Source organism: Poecilia reticulata, chromosome 22 (genome assembly GCF_904066995.2).
Source record: "Poecilia reticulata chromosome 22, P_reticulata-male-v2, whole genome shotgun sequence".
NCBI lineage: Eukaryota > Metazoa > Chordata > Actinopteri > Cyprinodontiformes > Poeciliidae > Poecilia > Poecilia reticulata.
Genome location: NC_088851.1, coordinates 11,981,316 through 11,999,387, shown reverse-complemented (window position 1 = coordinate 11,999,387; position 18,072 = coordinate 11,981,316). Strand labels below are relative to the sequence as shown.

The window sequence follows — 18,072 nt, the reverse complement described above, 5'->3', positions numbered from 1 at the left end:
GGAGTGCGGGGGAGTGAGCCAGAGCATGCCACCACTCGGTATGCATGCAAAACTGACCGGCACCTCTTTTTTCCCCTTCTTCTTTTCTCTCCCATGCCTATGAGTCACTTCCATGCACCATTTCAGGGGAAGGGGAGAAAGAAGGCAAATAAACAAGATTTCTTTCCAGAGTTTATGTTCTCAAAGGGAACTACATGTGCAGGGGGCAGGAGAGGGTGCATTGGGGGAGTTTGCGGCTTGCAATTGAAAATTGTTGCCTTTACAGAGAGAGATCTGTGTACACTACTTGCAAAGTCAAACAAATAGATCCAGGGTGCAGGTTTAGGAGTGTTTTTGTGAGACTGCCCGTAAACCTCCCTGCCTGTCATCTTCAATCACTAAGTCCGTTTCTGATCAGACCTTTTTTTCTCTCTCCCTCTCTCTTCTTGTCTGTGTGCACGGTGTTTGCGTGTGTGTGTGTGTGTGTGTGTATTTGTCTGTGTTTGTGTTGCTTTGTTAATGTTATCCTGCATTTTCCATGCGGATGCCAGGCCTGGATCCAGAGAAGCACTTAGGAAAATCCCTGGCCGATATGCAGCCCTATTTGAAACAGGTCATACACTCTTAGATACCTTTCCAACAATCTGACCTCAGTATTTTGTGATATCTTAGTGTGCACATCATTTTCTATTGAATACACATATGTTGTTCCAGTCAGAAGTTTACATACATTATCAGCAGCCTGAATTTGAACACATTTTGAGTATTAAAGAGATATTGGAACTTTTTCCTCTTTTCATCTTCAATGATTTCTAAAAACAAGCAAACATCCTGCCATTGTGGCCAAACAGCTCAAGCTTTGTCTTGCCTGAACATTTATCTACCAAAGGAATTTAGTTTGGCCTTGTGGACAGCTTCAAATTCAAACGTTTACATGTTGATTAGGAACAGATGGCTCTTAGTCAGCAACTTCTCAGTCTGTTGATGTCAGGCTTTCTTCGAAGTGGACAGTGACACTGGCGTCTTCCAGCTTATGACAGATTTGGACCTTGCTGTTCTTGAGCGTCCTAATAAATATCCTTCCACTTGATGTTGACAGACGGTTGCACATTGACTATATCGGAATTTCCACAAAGTTTGATTTTATACTGATTCTAAAATTGTGAATTAAGCTTAAATCAGGTCCAAGGCAGAAAAATAACCCATTTAATACAACCAATTCAGTTGTTCAATTTACAATGGAAATTATACCAGAAGCTTGTCGATGGCTACAAAAGCGTGATAAAGGTGCAACTTGCTAAGGGAGATTTGTTCAAATGGGGATACACGTTTGTATTTGTGTAATTTCAATTTTGTGTGGACCAGAAAAAACCCCAACAATTTTAAACTCACCCAATCCTTGCTATCAGAATATCAATAAATTAATATGACATTCAGGCCCATGTTGAGGTTTTAGAAATGTCTGACCGGAACTGTAAGTTACATAAACCTTTGTTTTCCTATTGGTTTGGATATTGTCGTATAAAGTTGTCAGCACTGAATCATTATTGTATATTAATGTTCGACAGCACAAATGCTAAAACATCTGTAAACTGATTAGCATTATTTTGCAGAAAGTTTCCCATACTATGGCATATTACTAAAATAAAATATTTTGCTTTGCTCTGAGCAGCTCTCCCGCAAGTACGGAGTCCATATTTGTGGCGAGGGAGGTGAATATGAAACCTTCACACTCGATTGTCCACTCTTCAAAAAGAAGATAGTGATGTGAGTAAACCAGCACAACGCTCAGTCGACAGAATTATTTTCCTCCTCCAGGTGTCTGGATGTTTTCTGTTTGTTTGCGCAGAGATGAAGCCGAGACGGTGATTCACTCCGCAGATGCTTTTGCTCCAGTTGGCTACCTGCGCTTCACCAAAATGCATGCAGAGGACAAACACAGCGTGAGTCTAATTTCTGTTCATTAAAGTTGATTCACATACAAAGTCAATACCGTATCAATGGCTTTGCATGGAGAAGTTTGACTCTGTGGGGTTGATTACGTTCAAGCAGCTCTCAGGGCCAAACAGTATACCAGAACACAAGCCTTTGGTGCTTGGTAACTTTGTCTAGGAGAGGGGAAAAACACAGCTCTGCAGGGTAGGATCCAGATCAGCCTCCGGAAGGCCTTTCTAACTCTACTTCCACACATTCTAGCTCTTGGTCTCTCCTTTCATCTCCCGCTCTTGCTCCTCCAGCCTCACATGGCCTAGTTTGACGTCTGCAATATTCGCCGCAGCCTGAAACGAGGCCCAGCTTAATAAACATGTCTGCTCGCATTAAGGCGCTTTGCATTCAGGTAGCTGGCTGAGCGGACACAAGCAAAGGGTTGTGGGGAAGGAGAAGAAATTGGCTTTTGGTAAATTGAAGGCTGAATTGGGACTCAAATGCTCGAGGAGGACGACACATTTCCCTCTCCCTGCAGGAGTGGATGGCAAATTCTAACATTTCTTAAATTGTTCTTGAAAAGATTTAGTGAAGACAGATCATTTATGTATTTTTATTTCTTTTTTTGAAGTTCCCGTGTTTATTTAAAATCATACTGGAGGTTCAGTTTGCATTTTCTGTGTTTACTGGAGTATTTTGTCGTCACGCAGAATAATCGAGTATACGATTTGAAGACACACACTGTGACATACACATGTCCCCTTGAATGTATATGCAGACATTTTTACATGTACTGTATGTCTTTATTTTAGATGGGGGAAGGCACTGTTATAGACAGAAAACATACCCCCATCCAGCAACCCCTGCGACCCTCCAGCCTCACCCCCTTAAGCTATATTTTTTTTCCTGCTCCCCTTGCAGCCGCTTCCACCCCCAACATGCAAATAGACACTCCATGCTCCTGTGGCCCCTCTTGCCCCCCTAGGTTGCTAGAGAAAGAGCAGGGAAAACCAGAGCCTGCAAGAGTAAGAAAGGGGAGGGAGAGCGAGAGGGGCAGTGGCGGCAGGGGGGGGAGACAACCAGGGGAGAACCTGCCCTGGTTCAGCTTTCTGAAGCTCTTCTCGTCAGGGTGACAGATCTGCGGTGACACCAGCACTAGAGGAAACTGCACCAAGCTCAGGGGGTGGGGATGGACCACCATCATTTGCCCTCAGTTAATGCTAGTCAAGCTATTTTTCATGCTGGCCAGGAGAGAGGGGCTGAAGTATAATTAATTTGATTATCATATGGCCTAATGCGGCTGACAGGAGACAAGGGGGGCGGGGGGTGAACGAGTATCAGGCGGCGTGAGGGTTGTGCCGAGGAAATATGAAATATGTATTTAAACGCGTGGCACCCTTGCAGGATTTGGCAGGTAATATGTATGCCTTAGAGAATGATAATGATTTGTTATTTAAAGAAGTCGCAGGGAGCGGAGGCAAAGTATAAGCAAACAGCTGCAAAAAAATAAAATAAAAAAATGGTGCAATCCAAAACATGTCTCACTGATCTAGTGTTGAGTCTTGACTGACAGCCACTATGATTGGATCTACAGTATCAGAAAACACCATACCCTGTTCGCCTGAACCACGAATATGTTAGCAAGTTGTTTCATATTCATTCACCTTGAAGTTATGCGCGTCTGGGTCCTTGTCATGTAAGACTGACGTGCACACACAGCCTGCTCAGCGGCGTACGTGGTGAGGTTGGCTAATTATACGGCGTTTTGTCTGCCATCGCAAACGGCTCCGCGCTCTTTGGTGGGCACTTGGCCTGATGTATTCCCCCGTGGTGCTTTATTGCAGGATGCGGTGGCGAGAGCTTTGCCCCATGGTAGTTGTCCTTGCCAGAGCGCCATTGACAAGATGACTGAGGAGGTGGAATATGCTGATCAAGCTGAAGACAACCAGCACAAATTTACATCAAACTGTGACCTTAGTTGTCACTGGGGCCACGGTGAGATTCATTTGTTGTGAGACGTGTGCACGCAGACATGCATGCATGAGTGTGTATTTATGTCTGGGTGTGTCAAATGATATCTCTGTGTGGTGTGTGTTGCTGTGGATCGGTGTCGTGTGTGACCAGCATCATAATGCCGGAGCTTTTTGCATGGCGGTTTGACAAGAGTTGTCATTTGAGTAGCTTATTTGTGACAGCATCTGAATTAATTTCTCTGATGACATGAAATGAATATTTATGGCTTGTTTACGAAGGAACAAATATTTAAAGGTGTTTCAAACATTATGATGAACCGAAACCTACTTAGTGGTGGGAATCCTAACTTCTTTGCTGCCTCTTCCTCCAGACAAGCCTCCATCCTGCTCCAAAAGGTGTTCAAGGGGCTATCAGTGGATCTCAGGCATCAATGGACTTAGGAGCCAGGATCTTGGGATTGAGGGCCAGACACTAGCAGCTTTAGCTATGCTTCAAGGTAAAGGAAATGTCGACAAGAACCAAAAAAAAAATCCTTCACACTCCTTGCTGATGCCCCTAAATAAAATGCAACGCAGCCATTTGCCACATCTGTGCAATTTAACGACATTTGTTGAAAATTGAGGTTCACAGATGCTCAATCTGACGAGTCTTGAACTATTTTGCGAATAAAAATGGACAAAAATGTATGCTGTGCATACTGCTCCATCCAACATTACCACTGTAATTGTAGCAAAAAGTAATTCTACAAAACATTCAGTCAGGCAGGCTTAATGGAAATACACTGCATATTTTTCAAAACAACCAACTTTTTTTATTCCTGCTTGCCAATAATGGACTGATTAGTGTTGGTCTATCACTTGAAATCCCAGACCTATATTTACTTAATGTACTAAAAATTCAGATTTTGATATTTAAAAAAAAAGTTACTGTTCTGGTGAGGTCTAAATAAATGTCTGCTTGTGTTGTGTTAACTGGACACAAAACAAGACAAACAGCAGACTTTTAAAACTTCATCTTGACTCAGCTGCACTTCTTAACTCCTCAGACAAACTCAGTGTGTCACAGATTCTGTCAGTCAGATGAATGGGATATGTGGCTGGACGCTGTACAAGGACAAGCACTTTAATCCAACACAGAACCAACTGTTTTTGAGACACACACACGCGCACACAGTGCAACCATGTAGAGTTTGGTTTATCATTTTTGCCCTGCAGAAGTTTTTATAGTGCACACTTTTCCCCCACTGCATCTCTATTTTTTTTCTCTTTCTTTTTTCTTTTTTTTTGATGGAGATGGAAGAGCAAGAGATGAAAAGCATATTTAATGTTTATGGTGGTGCTTGACTGAGCAGCCGCTTCACAGAGACAATATTAAACAAGTTAATATTTAATGAACAACTTCTTTGTATGGGGGCAAAGTAGTGTGAGATGCTAGTGTTGGCAAAGGAAAAACAAACTTGAAGCTCTTTCAGATGATTGTTGGGAGAGAGGGAGGCCTCACTTTGAGCCAAGGAGCTTGTATTTGTATCCAAAGCCTCCAATATGCACACCGGATTGCTTTCAATGGAGGGGGCCACCAGTACTGCTGCTTTATACTTAAAGCCAGTACTTTAGTTTGAGCATGTGTGACTCAGAAATGTATTAAAATAAGAGCAGGAGATAAAACAAAGAATGTTTTACAAAGAAATTATGTTGAGACCGAGCATTAAAACTAAGTACAAGACTTTAGAGATTTTGCCAGATGTTTATAGACTTGGTTTGTTCAGTCCAGGCAAGATTTTCTGACTTTGTACTGTGCTGTTGATAATGTCTAAAAATCTTATGCATTTTATCAGATGAGTTGCAAAACAAGGCTTGGAAAATGAAGGACATCGTCTTGGTTCATCTCTATGTGAGGAACATGGAGGATTTTGTTTCTCTCAATGCAGTTTACAGGAAATATTTTGACATAAATCCTCCAGCCAGGTAAAAGCTTCCCTTTCTTGCTTTATATGTTTACATTCTTCAATTTTGTCATATTGCTTTTGTTTTGTTATGTAGGGTTTGTGTCCAGGCGCCTCTGCCTGCCGGACAGCTGCTGCAGATGGACTGTCTCCTCCATGACTGGACCGAACCCCTGGAGGAAGGCTGTTTCCGCCACAAAGAAGCCCTTCACGTCCAGAGCCTCTCCCACTGGGCCCCTGCTAACATCGGGCCGTACAGCCAGGCCTTCAAGGTGAGGTCCAGGGTCCTCCACTGAGAATACGTGGGTGCAGTGGTGATAGGATGCTTTTGAGGATAACAAAAAAGAAGAGTTTAGGATAAAGTGTTTATAGTTGATTTTGATGCACAGTGGAAAATAATTCACAGTCCTGCCATATTTAGATGGAAAATAATTTTCATAGTGATGTAGCTTGATTGAGATTTTTTTCTGACAAAGACAAAATTAAAATTGAGGACCTGCGGCTCCTTCTCGCATATGAAAAAGTGTCAAATAAAAAAAAGATCTGCACCCACCAACATGGAACGCTGATGTAGGAAATGATAGACTGACACGCATCATTTATAGAAACTGTTTCCTATTGAAAACTTTTTTCCTGCCTTTTTATTCTTCCTCTTTATTCAAATTTAAAACCCTCACTGATACTGAAAACAGCCTGCTTCATATCTTCTTCCCTCAGTAAAAACTTTCCTACCAAAGAGTGTTCTGGGAACTGCAACCTGGTAATGCTCAGGTTACCATCTACTGTTCGGGAAACCAAAAACAAACTGACTTATTTGGGGATAGTGAACCTGAAGATTGGATCATTTTCCGACTTTTATTTTTATTTTTAATGCTAGTTGCCTTTATTGGAATCCTCAGGAAATGAGCCAGGAGAGAAGAGGAAAAGAAATGCAGCGACGGTCTCATTCACACAAGTATTCCAAGCTCTATCTCTATGCCACACACCACACCACATTTCACTTATTGTGTGATGGATTTTTTACTTGAGTAGTTTTGTCTTTATCTTTTACCATGTGTCCTTTCTAAAATGGCTAATGTGCACCTACCCTTTGCACTTGTTTATAAAGCAGCATGTCTTTGTTTCTCATATTGTTTCAAACCTTTAAAGAATGTGAAATTCAAAGGCCAAGCAGAGGAAGTGTGGGCCGCGGTTGCATGGTTGGCTTGGTGTTGTGTTTACCCAGTGTGTATTATATAGGATTACACTTGTCAAGGTACTGTCAACAAGGATAGTGTCCATCTCCTCCACACGTCCTTGATCCTTCAACCAAATCCATCTGTGAGTGAGAACATGTGTGGATTAGCCATTCGCTCGGGTCCTGACGGGCGTATCTCAGCGGTCTGTTGCTGAAGCAGAGTTTAGATTCCTGAGATCTAACCTAAAGAGTTTGGTTTGTTTTTAGCATGCCAGCAGTGCTTGAAATCTTCAATGAAGCCTCATCGAGACATAAAATTGAAGTCAGCTGCGTGCAAGTACTTTTGCCACAAGAAAAAAAAAAAAAGTTTAATCTCTCATTCGTTTAATTAGAATTAAAATTCGCTATAATTTGAGCAAACCACAGAGAGGAGCGCTTACTCAGAGCTCTGTGTGGCTCTTCACACAACCCCTGCACGGTCTCTCAATGTGTCTACTCCCCTTTACGCAACAATGGCTTAATTTGATCAAAAATGTATTAACAACTCTTCAGTGCAGCAGAGAGTTTTACATATTGATACAATTAGCCTCTTGCTGTGAGCAAGCACGCAGCTCACCCACCCCCACTGTCTCATCACGGCTCTGCTGTGATTGTCTCAATCTTAATGACAATGTTCCTCGTTGCTCAAAGGAGCACAGGGACAGAAAAAACTGTGGTCATGTAAAACTCCATTCCACATATCTTATTTAGGACGTAAAGGTTTCAACTATACTCAAAAATTAATCTGTAACCTTAAGCATATCTTAGTAGTGTGTTATGTGGAGATGAGTGAAACCTTAATGGAGGAACAAATTGAGCTACAGATTCCTTAACTTGACAAGTTCTGAGTAATTGTTTACTTTATTGTTTACCAGTCAGGGAGGGCTAACCAGTTGATTCAGCTAAGTAGGGCTTTAAGCACTATGTTTATTGTCCTGCTATATTGGGACCAGTCCATTCCTCTGCTTCTAATGATCTGAGAGCGAGCACATGGCTAGTGACAGAAAATGGCCCTGCAGAGTCTAACCACGGAGGACCGCCGCTGGTGGAGGGATAGAGGAAGTGCATATCGGATTGGCATGTGATGGATGCTGGACCTTCAAACCCCATCCATCCGTTCGTCTGTCTGCTTGGCTTGTCATGTCTCTCAGCGTCAGCTCTCGGAAATGGCAAGCTGACTCAACGTCGACTTGGTCTGGCAGTATGACAGATTCAGATCTGACTTGATTTAGGGAATTAGTTAACCTTTTTAATGTCAGAGCTGGGGGGGGCTCTTGGTGTATTGGGCACTGATATATTGGAGCCCATCAGTTTACTTTAAAGCCGCAAGCGGCAAAGATAAAAACTGTAATTTAATTTATGATTTGATTTTCACTCTGTCATATTGTTCTTCACATGACTGACAGTTGTTTTTGTGCATCCCAATATAATTATATCAAATTATTTGCGAGTGTGAGGTTACTGAAGTTCTTGGCATACATTGTTTTGTTTTAGCAATAATTTACATTATCTAAGTATCTGTTTAAAATTAATGTATTAGTCATAAAAAGTTTTGAGAATATGAAATGTTTTTAAACTAGTTATCCAGCAGTACAGTAATTAATCATTCACAGTAGTTTAAAAACTTTCTATACATGGGAACCTAGCATCATCATTGACTTGCAACTTTCACTCCTGCACAAAGACGTAGTAACAATTGCTTGCCAGATCCTTAACAATTATTTCATACTTTAAATTATTTATATTTAAAGTCGTCTTGACACAATCCAGTTAGATTTAATGTTTAGACTGAAACCAGCTTTTGTTTTGTTTTGGGGTTTTTTTTGGGGGGGGGGGGGTTAGCTACCAGTACTCTGCTTTTTACCAATAAAATCAAATTGAGAGTAATTAGGAATGATTGCTCCTATAAGTAGGTAGATTAATTAAATTGGTTTGATCACATACTAAAGCCAGAGTTGACGACAAGAATCTCAAGCTGCACACTTCCCTCCATGTCTATTTAAATTGATTCTGCCTATTTGGTCACATTCCCTTTGGAGGCACATTTACAGAGGTGAACACAATAGCCCAGACAGGACTGAATAGAAGGACTATCAGTTGAATGGTTGTTAAACATCTCCTCTTTCCTGTTAAGGCAAGTGGCTCACCCTTGGGATATTTGCTGGGAAATTATACTCACTGATCACATTCTGCGGGGTGCGTTTAGGGAGCTGACTGCACCAGCCTCAGGTTGCTATGGTGCCTACCGATGCTTTTGCTGGGGTCTCCTAATTGTGAGTGACAGTCAATACTGTGGGATATTGTCTTGAGCAAGCCGCTGATGGGATTTGCATTGGGTTTTGAAAATTGTCAAAATGGGCCGCGAGGCATCAGCAGTTATGTGGATCTGACGCTGCCTGTTAACGTCAAAGGGAGGGGTGCATTGAGGGAGGTGGTGGGATTTGAATAATCTTCTCATAGAAGTTTAAATATCCGAACACAAATTAATTAAACTTTGTCTGGCCTTGTGGAAGTTGAGAGGTCAACCTGAGTGATGGTGGGCCACCCATTCTGGAGAGGAGAGCATGCTTGAAAAGGAATGATGTGTGGAGGTTTCTGTCCCGGTTAAAGCCCAAGGGTTATTTACATAAAGACGGGGACAAATTAAATAGCAAAGAGGCCTAATGATCCTTAAAATAAATAAACATTTTACATAGTATAATGTCACACTGAAAAATGTTAAAAATCCAACCTTTAATTTGAGTGCAACATACAAGTATTAATATCCCTAACATTATCCTTCAAAATAAGTGCAATGTTTTAATTTATACTTTAATTTTTTTGAGTTGGGCAGATTGTCCAAGAACTTGTAATTAGTTATCCAGGACTTTTTGTGTCCCTGGAGTATAAATACGACATCACACAGAGGCCTCTATTTTTTTTTAGCCTCCAGCGACAAGACTGCATGAAAACCCATGTCTGTGGAATAAGTCTGCATAGTAAGGAAGTGAGGAAAACTGTAAAGTGCAGCAAAGCATCTTGGGGTTTCCAAGTCTCCATAGCAACCATTAGATGCTGTCTACATGCCCACCAGTGTTTTGGAAGTATCACTAACATAATTTTGCGACTTTTGCCAAACTCTGCTGGAACTCTAACTAGAACCATGAGTTGGGTTGTTTTGGAAGAGAAACAGACCCATGGCATGAAGATTCTTCATCATACCTAACAATGAACATAAGGGACTTTTTCCACATGTTTATGTTTGAGGGATTTGGTCAGAAAAGGCTTTTTATTGGCATCATTTCCAAAGAAATGGTTGGCATGTAGATAATGGTTATTGTGTTTTTTTGGGGGGTTTTTTTGCCAGTCTTTGCTGCAATTCTCTAACGGTGAGCTTTAGAGATTTTGTTGTTTTTACAGCTGTGTCCATTTTTCTGTCTGATGAAAATGTGAAAACTCCCATGTGCTGCCTGTTAAGTACGGTGAAAGATCTGTGATGCTCTGGGTCTGTTTATCCTCCAAAAGCCATGGGAACCTTGAAATAACCAGAAGTTTTACAGAACTGAAATCTAATGACTGTTACAGAAGACTGGTAATGGGTTCTCACAAGACCTTTCAGCAGGATACCAATCAAAAATGTATAGCCAAATGAACATAGAGATGGTTCAGGTAGAACCTTCTTCCATTGTCTTCTCAGTCTCTTGGTTGAAATCTGATAGAAAACTTGTGGGGTGAGCTGAAGAGAAGAGCATAAGAAAGAACCCAGGTTTAGGACAGGACAATATGTAAAAAAAAATAAATAAATAAATGCTGGTCACAGATGCTTCTCTTTATGTTTCAACCTTGTGAAATGCTACAGGAGAAAACAAAGTGCTGTTCTGTTTGCAAAAAAAGAGAGTTGCTCTTTATTAACCCAATGAGTTTCCCTAATTGAAGCATCAAATATTTTCTTAAGGCAATTAACTTCCACTAAGGACATTTTCTCAAATTAAATTCTCTAAATTGTTCAGTGTCAGATGCTGCAATATATTTTAAACCATGTTATGCATCTTTACAAGAGGTTCAACAAATAAAATGTATCTGTGCCTGTAATCTTAATAATGGACGAAATATACCAGCCAGAGTAGCATCTAAATTTAGTGAGTCAGTACTTATCACAATTCAGCATTTTCAAGTCTAATTGTACGCACAAAAGAACAACAATGAATAGCAGAATTTTAATGTATTACTTTAGATTCATGGTTTGAATGTTCTGCTGAAAAACAGCTAGCTTGCATAAAACAGCAACACTTTTTCTACCACCAGCTCATCAAACGCACACACACACACACACGCACACGCGCACACGCACACACACACACACACACACACACACACACACACACACACACACACACACACACACACACACACACACACACACCTTGTCCCCTTCTCCCCAAACTTCCTTAACCCACATCTAAAGTCTACATCTACTTCAATTATCACAGAAGAGTAATTAGCTAAAAAACTGCGTGTGTATGCATCTGCGTTCAGGGAGGTATTCATGCAGCACGAACAGATTAATTAGGACGTTTAACTTCATTTCTAATACAACAAAATTAATCCAATAAAGTATGAGGCATCTCAGAGGAGGTGCCTGTCAGCATCTGATGCCTCTCCCCTGTTTGCCATAATCTATTAAAACCTTGCTTTTATCTCACCTCTCCCTTGTCATATTTTATGGATTTTTTTTTCATAAACCCGACCCATACTTCATAAATGTCTCAATTTTCTAGTCTATTAACATTACTTCAAATGCGCTTGATAAAAGAGGAGGGCATGCGTGAAATAATGCACCAATAATACGAAGTGCTGGAGGCTAAAAACAGTAGGGGCGGCTCTCCGGCAAGCACGCTCAGACAATGCAAGGGGATGTTATCAGGTTTAATAAAAGAACAAATGATCACTTCCAACTGAGGAGGAGGGGAGATACGGCAGGGGAAGAAGGGGTGGGCTGAGGAGGAGAACAGTTGTCGAGTAATTGAGCTGATGAAAAATGAGGTCTTGAAGGCTCAGCGGTTTGAGAAGTTGGGAGATTGAAGGCTACTCAAAGCTGCGGTGTTCTTTAGCACGTGTAGTCACTTGCTCCAATTCGCAGCAGAGGAAGTAACCCAAATTTGTTTTTCCCCCTTTTCTTTTCATTGGAAACATAAGCAGAATAGGCTCGTTGTTTCATTCCTGAGTGCCTGAATTGTGCGCTGCTCTGTCTGGGGAGAGCCCAGAGAAGTTTTGACTGGCAGTCAGGTTTCACCTCAAAGCTTTTCCACAGCGAGCATTGATTTTGTTTCTTTCGCTGCGCATCACCTCTGTAGTATCTCTGTAAGTTTGTTCCCAAACAACAGGGTCAGCTGTCTTTACTTGAATTAGACAAATAGGAAACAGTCTGATCAAACCAGTTAGACCCGAGCACAGAGACTTGAGTCTGCTTCAAGGCCTCTGGCAAAATGTTTCAGAGAGACAGTCGGACACACACCCATGGTCTTTGGGAAAAGATACGTGTGACAAGCTGTATGTTTTTTTATTTTTTTTACTGTTAAAATTGTGTACCTATTGGAAAAATGTGTTTTTATTTTCACAAAACAAATAGTTTTCCCAACATCTCAAGTTGTGTTTTTAACAATAGCTATTCTCTGTAGAATTATCTGGTTTAGATTTGATCAGTTTAAAGGGCAACACATGCCACAAGCAATATTAATTTCTTTTTAAGCAACCCGCTACCTTTGCTTCCATTTGGTGGCCGATTCTTCATGGTGCTGTGTCCAGTTTGTTATTCCTTTAGAAGCAATACATTTTCTCATAATCCAGCTATGAAGTAAAGAGCTTCACATGATGCATTAGAGGTCAGTGTGTTTTCCCTTTAAGGGTCTTACATTTTGAACTAAATATAATCAAAGCATCCTAAACTGATTAAAAAACTGAGAAAAAGTTCTTTAGGTTAGTGTCATTAGGAGGCTCAAAGCACATACCGTAGGACCGTAAGCAGCTAGCGGCTGTGTGGTTTTTGTCACTACCTTACTTTTTTGTTTTGTTACTGGGTACCAAAATTGCTGCAAGATAAATAGCTTAAACGTTTTCAAGGCTTCTTTAATTCTAAAGCAACTAAATGTGGTCAGCCAACCCAACAAGAGGTTTTGTTAGTGGACTCTGTCAGCACAACAGAAACTTCAAAATAAGAATCTGAAAGAAATATACAACCGGGTGTGAGACTTAAATCTCTCAACTTCACATCCGGGGCTGATAATAGAAATGTTTGCTTGAGACTTATTTCTCCAGAAGAAATCACCTGCTGACATCAGCTAGATAGTACTTTGCTGACGGGCGTTAACAAGAATTATCGTGACATTTTAATATCACGAGATGTTGTCACACCCTAACGTAATCCATTCTGTCACATCACTTCAAACAAAAGCAGGCACAGCATAATTTTTTTAAATTAATTTATACGTAAATATTTGGAGTAATTAAAGCCTTTATACGACGTACCATCACAAATGTTTCACTCTCTCCCTTTTGGTACGTCTTAAGAATTGTATATCTCTTTAAACATATGGTCTTTGCCTTAAAACACTTCTGGATCAGTTTAACTTGGATTTGGGATATTGTACCTCAAAATCCAGAGACATCTATGAAAAAAGTCAAACCACACCGCCTTTTTAATCTGATGAGGGGGCAGTTTTATGTGAAGTGGTAGACAGCAGCAAGGATAATTATTTTGCTTCCAACCAATATCCTCTGAGCCTCCCAGCCCGCTTCTCTCTTTCCTCTCCTGCTGTGACGGCGTGAAGGCTGACCCGGGTTGGCAGTCATCATTTTCAGAAAACATTGCCTCCTTTTTTTTTTTTTCTTCTTTTTTTTTTCCTTGTTGTTTTTGGTACAATATCCTGCCACTGCTGCAGCTCCATCATGGGCGCAGGCTGGTATCAGCTTGTACCGGGCGAGGACAGGGGAAGGACTGGATCTGTCAGAGCGCATCGGCTCTCAGGCGGCGGCGTTCGCCTGTGCTGTGCCTCCGTCTCGGCCCCTGCCACACTCCGACTCATTAATGGGTCTGGCCTTGACAACTGATCCTAATTGTCTTTGAACAGCTCTTCATGTATTATTGGTTACATGACTGCCTTGGTTCATGTCAACAGACCATAGGAAGTTGGGACAGGATAGCTATCGTGCCTCTTTCTCTTTTGCACGTAGAGTACAGACAAAAACAAACGAGATGCACGCTGTGTATGTGTGGACATGTAGGCTTCTTGCAAGTGGGAATTGGATGGCACCTACATAAGGATTGTGCACCGGAATAATTACCGGTGTGGATGTATTGAAGTTCTTAAGAACTTTAGATTTTAAAACCACTTGATTGTTCCAACAGTTTAAGCTATTTTTAGCAAGATACCAATCAGTCAATCAATCAGTTTGTTCATCCGATTTAACAAATTTCATCATTAATTTACAAACATGTTCTCTTATAACATTTACTCTATACAAGAAGGAAGAAGAAAAATAATAAGAAAAAAAATGATAGGGTTGTGAGATTTTTTTCCAGTTCTGCCCCTCCCTCACCTGTTACTGTGGACTGCAAGTCAGCTGACTAAAAAGTAGACATAATTGTGTGTTTGGGGAATATTTTTACCCCCGACCTGTTGCTGGGGGCTGCCTGTCAGCTGGGTGAATGAAGGTATGTTCCTCTTGCTTACAAGAAAGACATTTTTTTTCTTTTTTTTTAAAGAATAATTCTGCCTGCGGGGGCGGGGGGGGAGCATGGATAGTCATGGTTTCAAAACTAAATTAGCGCCACCCATCAATTAAAGTAGCATATTGAGAAATTAATTGATTAATTTTTTAACCTAAAGGGTTATATTACCCTATTAATAGCAGAACATCAAGATAGTTAAATTTCACATATTAATAATAAATATGCTATGTTTTGCAAAAGTAGAAATAATTATTTATTTTCTGTCTTAAATGAAAGCAAATAAATCATTTTTGTCTTTACATTTTTCTGACAAGTGTATATATGTATGTAGGTATTTTTACGTAAGATTATGATAATCACCTTCTCATAAATACCCACAGTTTGTGTAAAAGGGATTATGTTGTTCTTGTCTTCATTCATGAAGAGATTGCACCAAAACATTCAATTATATTTTGATTAATGCAATCAATTACAGTGTTTGAATATAATTACATTTGATAAATGATCGACACTGCTTTTTAATCTGAGGAGAGCGCATGTCGCATTGGTGTGTGCGAGAGTGTGTGTCTGAGAATCCTTGTTTGCTTCTCACTTTGTCACTGCTGATGAGCTGTGCGGAGGGAGAGGGAGGGGGGCAATGGTTCAGAGACATCAAGAAGGCATCTGAAAAGCATCATGTAAAGATCCCACCACCGCAGACATCTGCCAAGACACTCACGCTATTACAATTGCAATCGCAAACACTCAGTCAAAACACATCAATTATTTGTAGTCCCGTTTGTGAATTATTACCCCTTACCCAACTATTTACTTCCCATTTCAACCCTGTGATTCGGATCCAGTAAAAGGAGCGGTGGAATGGCTCTGCGATTTTTTTTATTATTTATTTTTTATTTTTTTATTTGTACAATGTAATAACCGAATACCAGATGCATAGATAAAAAGCATAGCAGCGTGCCCTGTCCACTCCCATCAATGTCTCAGAATGGAGAGATGTATGACCATCCCATTACTATGGTAACTAGCCACTATATTCAGAGCTGCCCGGGTGTGTTTCTTCCCCCTGCAGTGACGAGAGGGCATAGCTGACAGGGCCTGCCTACACACATACGCATGCACACACCCACACACACGCACATACGCGGTAACAAACAAATAAAGACGATCTGCAAGAGCTTTCTACATGTTTGCCACATATAGACAAAACAATATAAGAATCAACCCCTACACAAATAATTTTGCAGACATAAAGACTTTAATCTGAGGTAGCGATGGAAATGTTTGAACTAAAAACAGACAACAGCCAAACGTTTTTATTTTTAGTAGTTTATTAATGTACTGTTGATTTTTTTTAATCAAAAATAAAACTTGGTAAATGGTTATGAGAAAAAAAAAACTAGAGATATATCTGCATACAATTGTTACTTTAAACTAAAGAATGTTTCCTGTTGCTGGTGCATTCAGTGTCTCTTTCTCAGTCAAAAGTGCTTTTATGGAGAACTCCTGTAATTACATGAGCACGTCAACAAATTCCACAAGTTATAATTTTTAACCATCTACTAGCATTTTGCTCCAACATATTACTACCAAAAATTAGAGTATGAAATTGTTGTGTGTGTGTGTGTGTGTATATATATATATATATATATATATATATATATATATATATATATATATATATATATATTTTTTTTAATTTTTTTATTATTATTTTTTTTTATCTTGACTACAGATGATTCAGGAGAACGCAAGTGTTGATGTTTCATTGAGCCTCTTGCTTCACAATGAATTTCATATGAAGCGGTTCTTCAGAGTATTAAATTTTAACTTGGGCTATTCACGTTTCAAATGCTGTTGTCATCAAAGCATGCCTTGCTGCGGTAAAAAAAAAAAAAAGCTGCAGATGAATGATTTGCTGCCTGCTATTTTTTTCCTCCCAATATACCAGCACATTCACTTTTAACAAATGTATCATTCATGCTATACATTTGTAATAAACAGGAAGTTTATTGTAGGCTGGAATGTTATGAAGTAGAGATGTTAAGGGCAAGGGCTCATCCTCCCGATATGGACTAGACAATATTTACTGCATGTCAAAATTTATTGAGCTGAATCTGATGCACTGAGGCAAATGTTAATATTTGCTGTATTTTTCATATGAGATTCAGTGCATTATAGGAACACTACTATATCACTTTGCTGTGGTTGGAATATTGTTAGATTTTATTATATTATAAATTATGTATTGTAGAAAAAATATACAAATTAAATGTATAAATTATTGTTTTAAGTCTTATCTTTCTTTACTTGTTTGTTTGTTTGTTTTTTTGCAAAAAATGTGTTACTGATCATCCATGCCAGTAGATTTAAATAAAAAGAAAAACACATGTCCTTTATATATATTTTACCAGATTCACCAAGGTATTATTAGTCTTTACATTTTTTATATGGATTCCAGTGTACTTTATAATGTCTCATTTCTTTTTAGGATGTTATATATTTATGTAGTTTAGGATTTTCCCTCCAAAAAGAAAAAAAAAACAAAAAAAAATTGAAGTGAATCCAAAGGGATAGTCGACGCTCTCTGGTCAGCCTCTCCTGTGTTTATGCTGTATTCTGTGCGGCTCTTTAATGTAGTCATACTGCCATCTGTTGATCAGAAAATGAAATGCATGTCTCTACCGACACTGTATTTACTGTATTGTTGTCACTCTTTGCATTATTGATCATGTTTTTAGGCTGTTAATCTTTTCCTTGTGAGTTTTGGACTAAACACTTTGTCCACAAAAATGGTGTGAGAAAGGGACACTGGGAGAGTGTGTTTGTCTATGTCTTAATTTATTTTAGATGCAGGCCTGAACAAATTAATTTATTAGATGAATAGTTAAATATATATTTTTTTTTATCATCTTTGGATGTACATTTTCCAGAATCTCATATTGTCCCTCACAGGCAATTTAGCTTTTGAACATTCTTCAATAAGGCTGTTATGGTTTTACTTCTCTGATTTTGTTTGAGATTATTTATTTGTGTCCAGATCAAATTGACATTTTTTTTTCCTACTGGTCAGGCAAAGAGACGGAGCCTCACAAAAAAAAAGGGGGGGGAATCAGAAAAGACAGAAGAGATGAGATGGTCACAGCTGGGAAGGGGAGACAAGAACGGGGGATGAGGGTTGCAGTTTCAGCATCATTCAGTCAGACAACATGCCCCTCAGCTGAAACAGCGAGAGACCCTCCCCGATTCTCTCGAATTAGGGAGATTAGCGGGGGAAAGCGCATAATGCAGGATGATGGAATTTGTCATAATTTGCATTGTCCTGGAAAG

General features: G+C 39.8%; 2 protein-coding genes across 6 annotated transcripts in view; one reads left to right on the top strand and one right to left on the bottom strand.

Moving 5' to 3' along the window:
* The window catches only part of cdin1 (CDAN1 interacting nuclease 1), a 541,570-nt gene that overhangs the window by 300,802 nt on the left and 222,696 nt on the right, over positions 1-18,072 (bottom strand). The gene's annotated exons all lie outside the window — the stretch shown is intronic.
* The window catches only part of dph6 (diphthamine biosynthesis 6), a 66,823-nt gene that overhangs the window by 27,491 nt on the left and 21,260 nt on the right, over positions 1-18,072 (top strand). For all 4 annotated transcript variants that reach the window (XR_532616.2, XM_008399794.2, XM_008399795.2 and 1 more), the window contains exons 6-12: positions 531-592; positions 1,652-1,746; positions 1,829-1,922; positions 3,750-3,900; positions 4,250-4,375; positions 5,714-5,843; positions 5,919-6,093. Coding sequence is in view for 3 of the 4 variants with exons in the window: in XM_008399794.2 (XP_008398016.1) it covers positions 531-592; positions 1,652-1,746; positions 1,829-1,922; positions 3,750-3,900; positions 4,250-4,375; positions 5,714-5,843; positions 5,919-6,093 (833 nt within the window). In the remaining variant the exon portion in view is untranslated. The remainder of the gene's footprint in view (positions 1-530; positions 593-1,651; positions 1,747-1,828; positions 1,923-3,749; positions 3,901-4,249; positions 4,376-5,713; positions 5,844-5,918; positions 6,094-18,072) is intronic.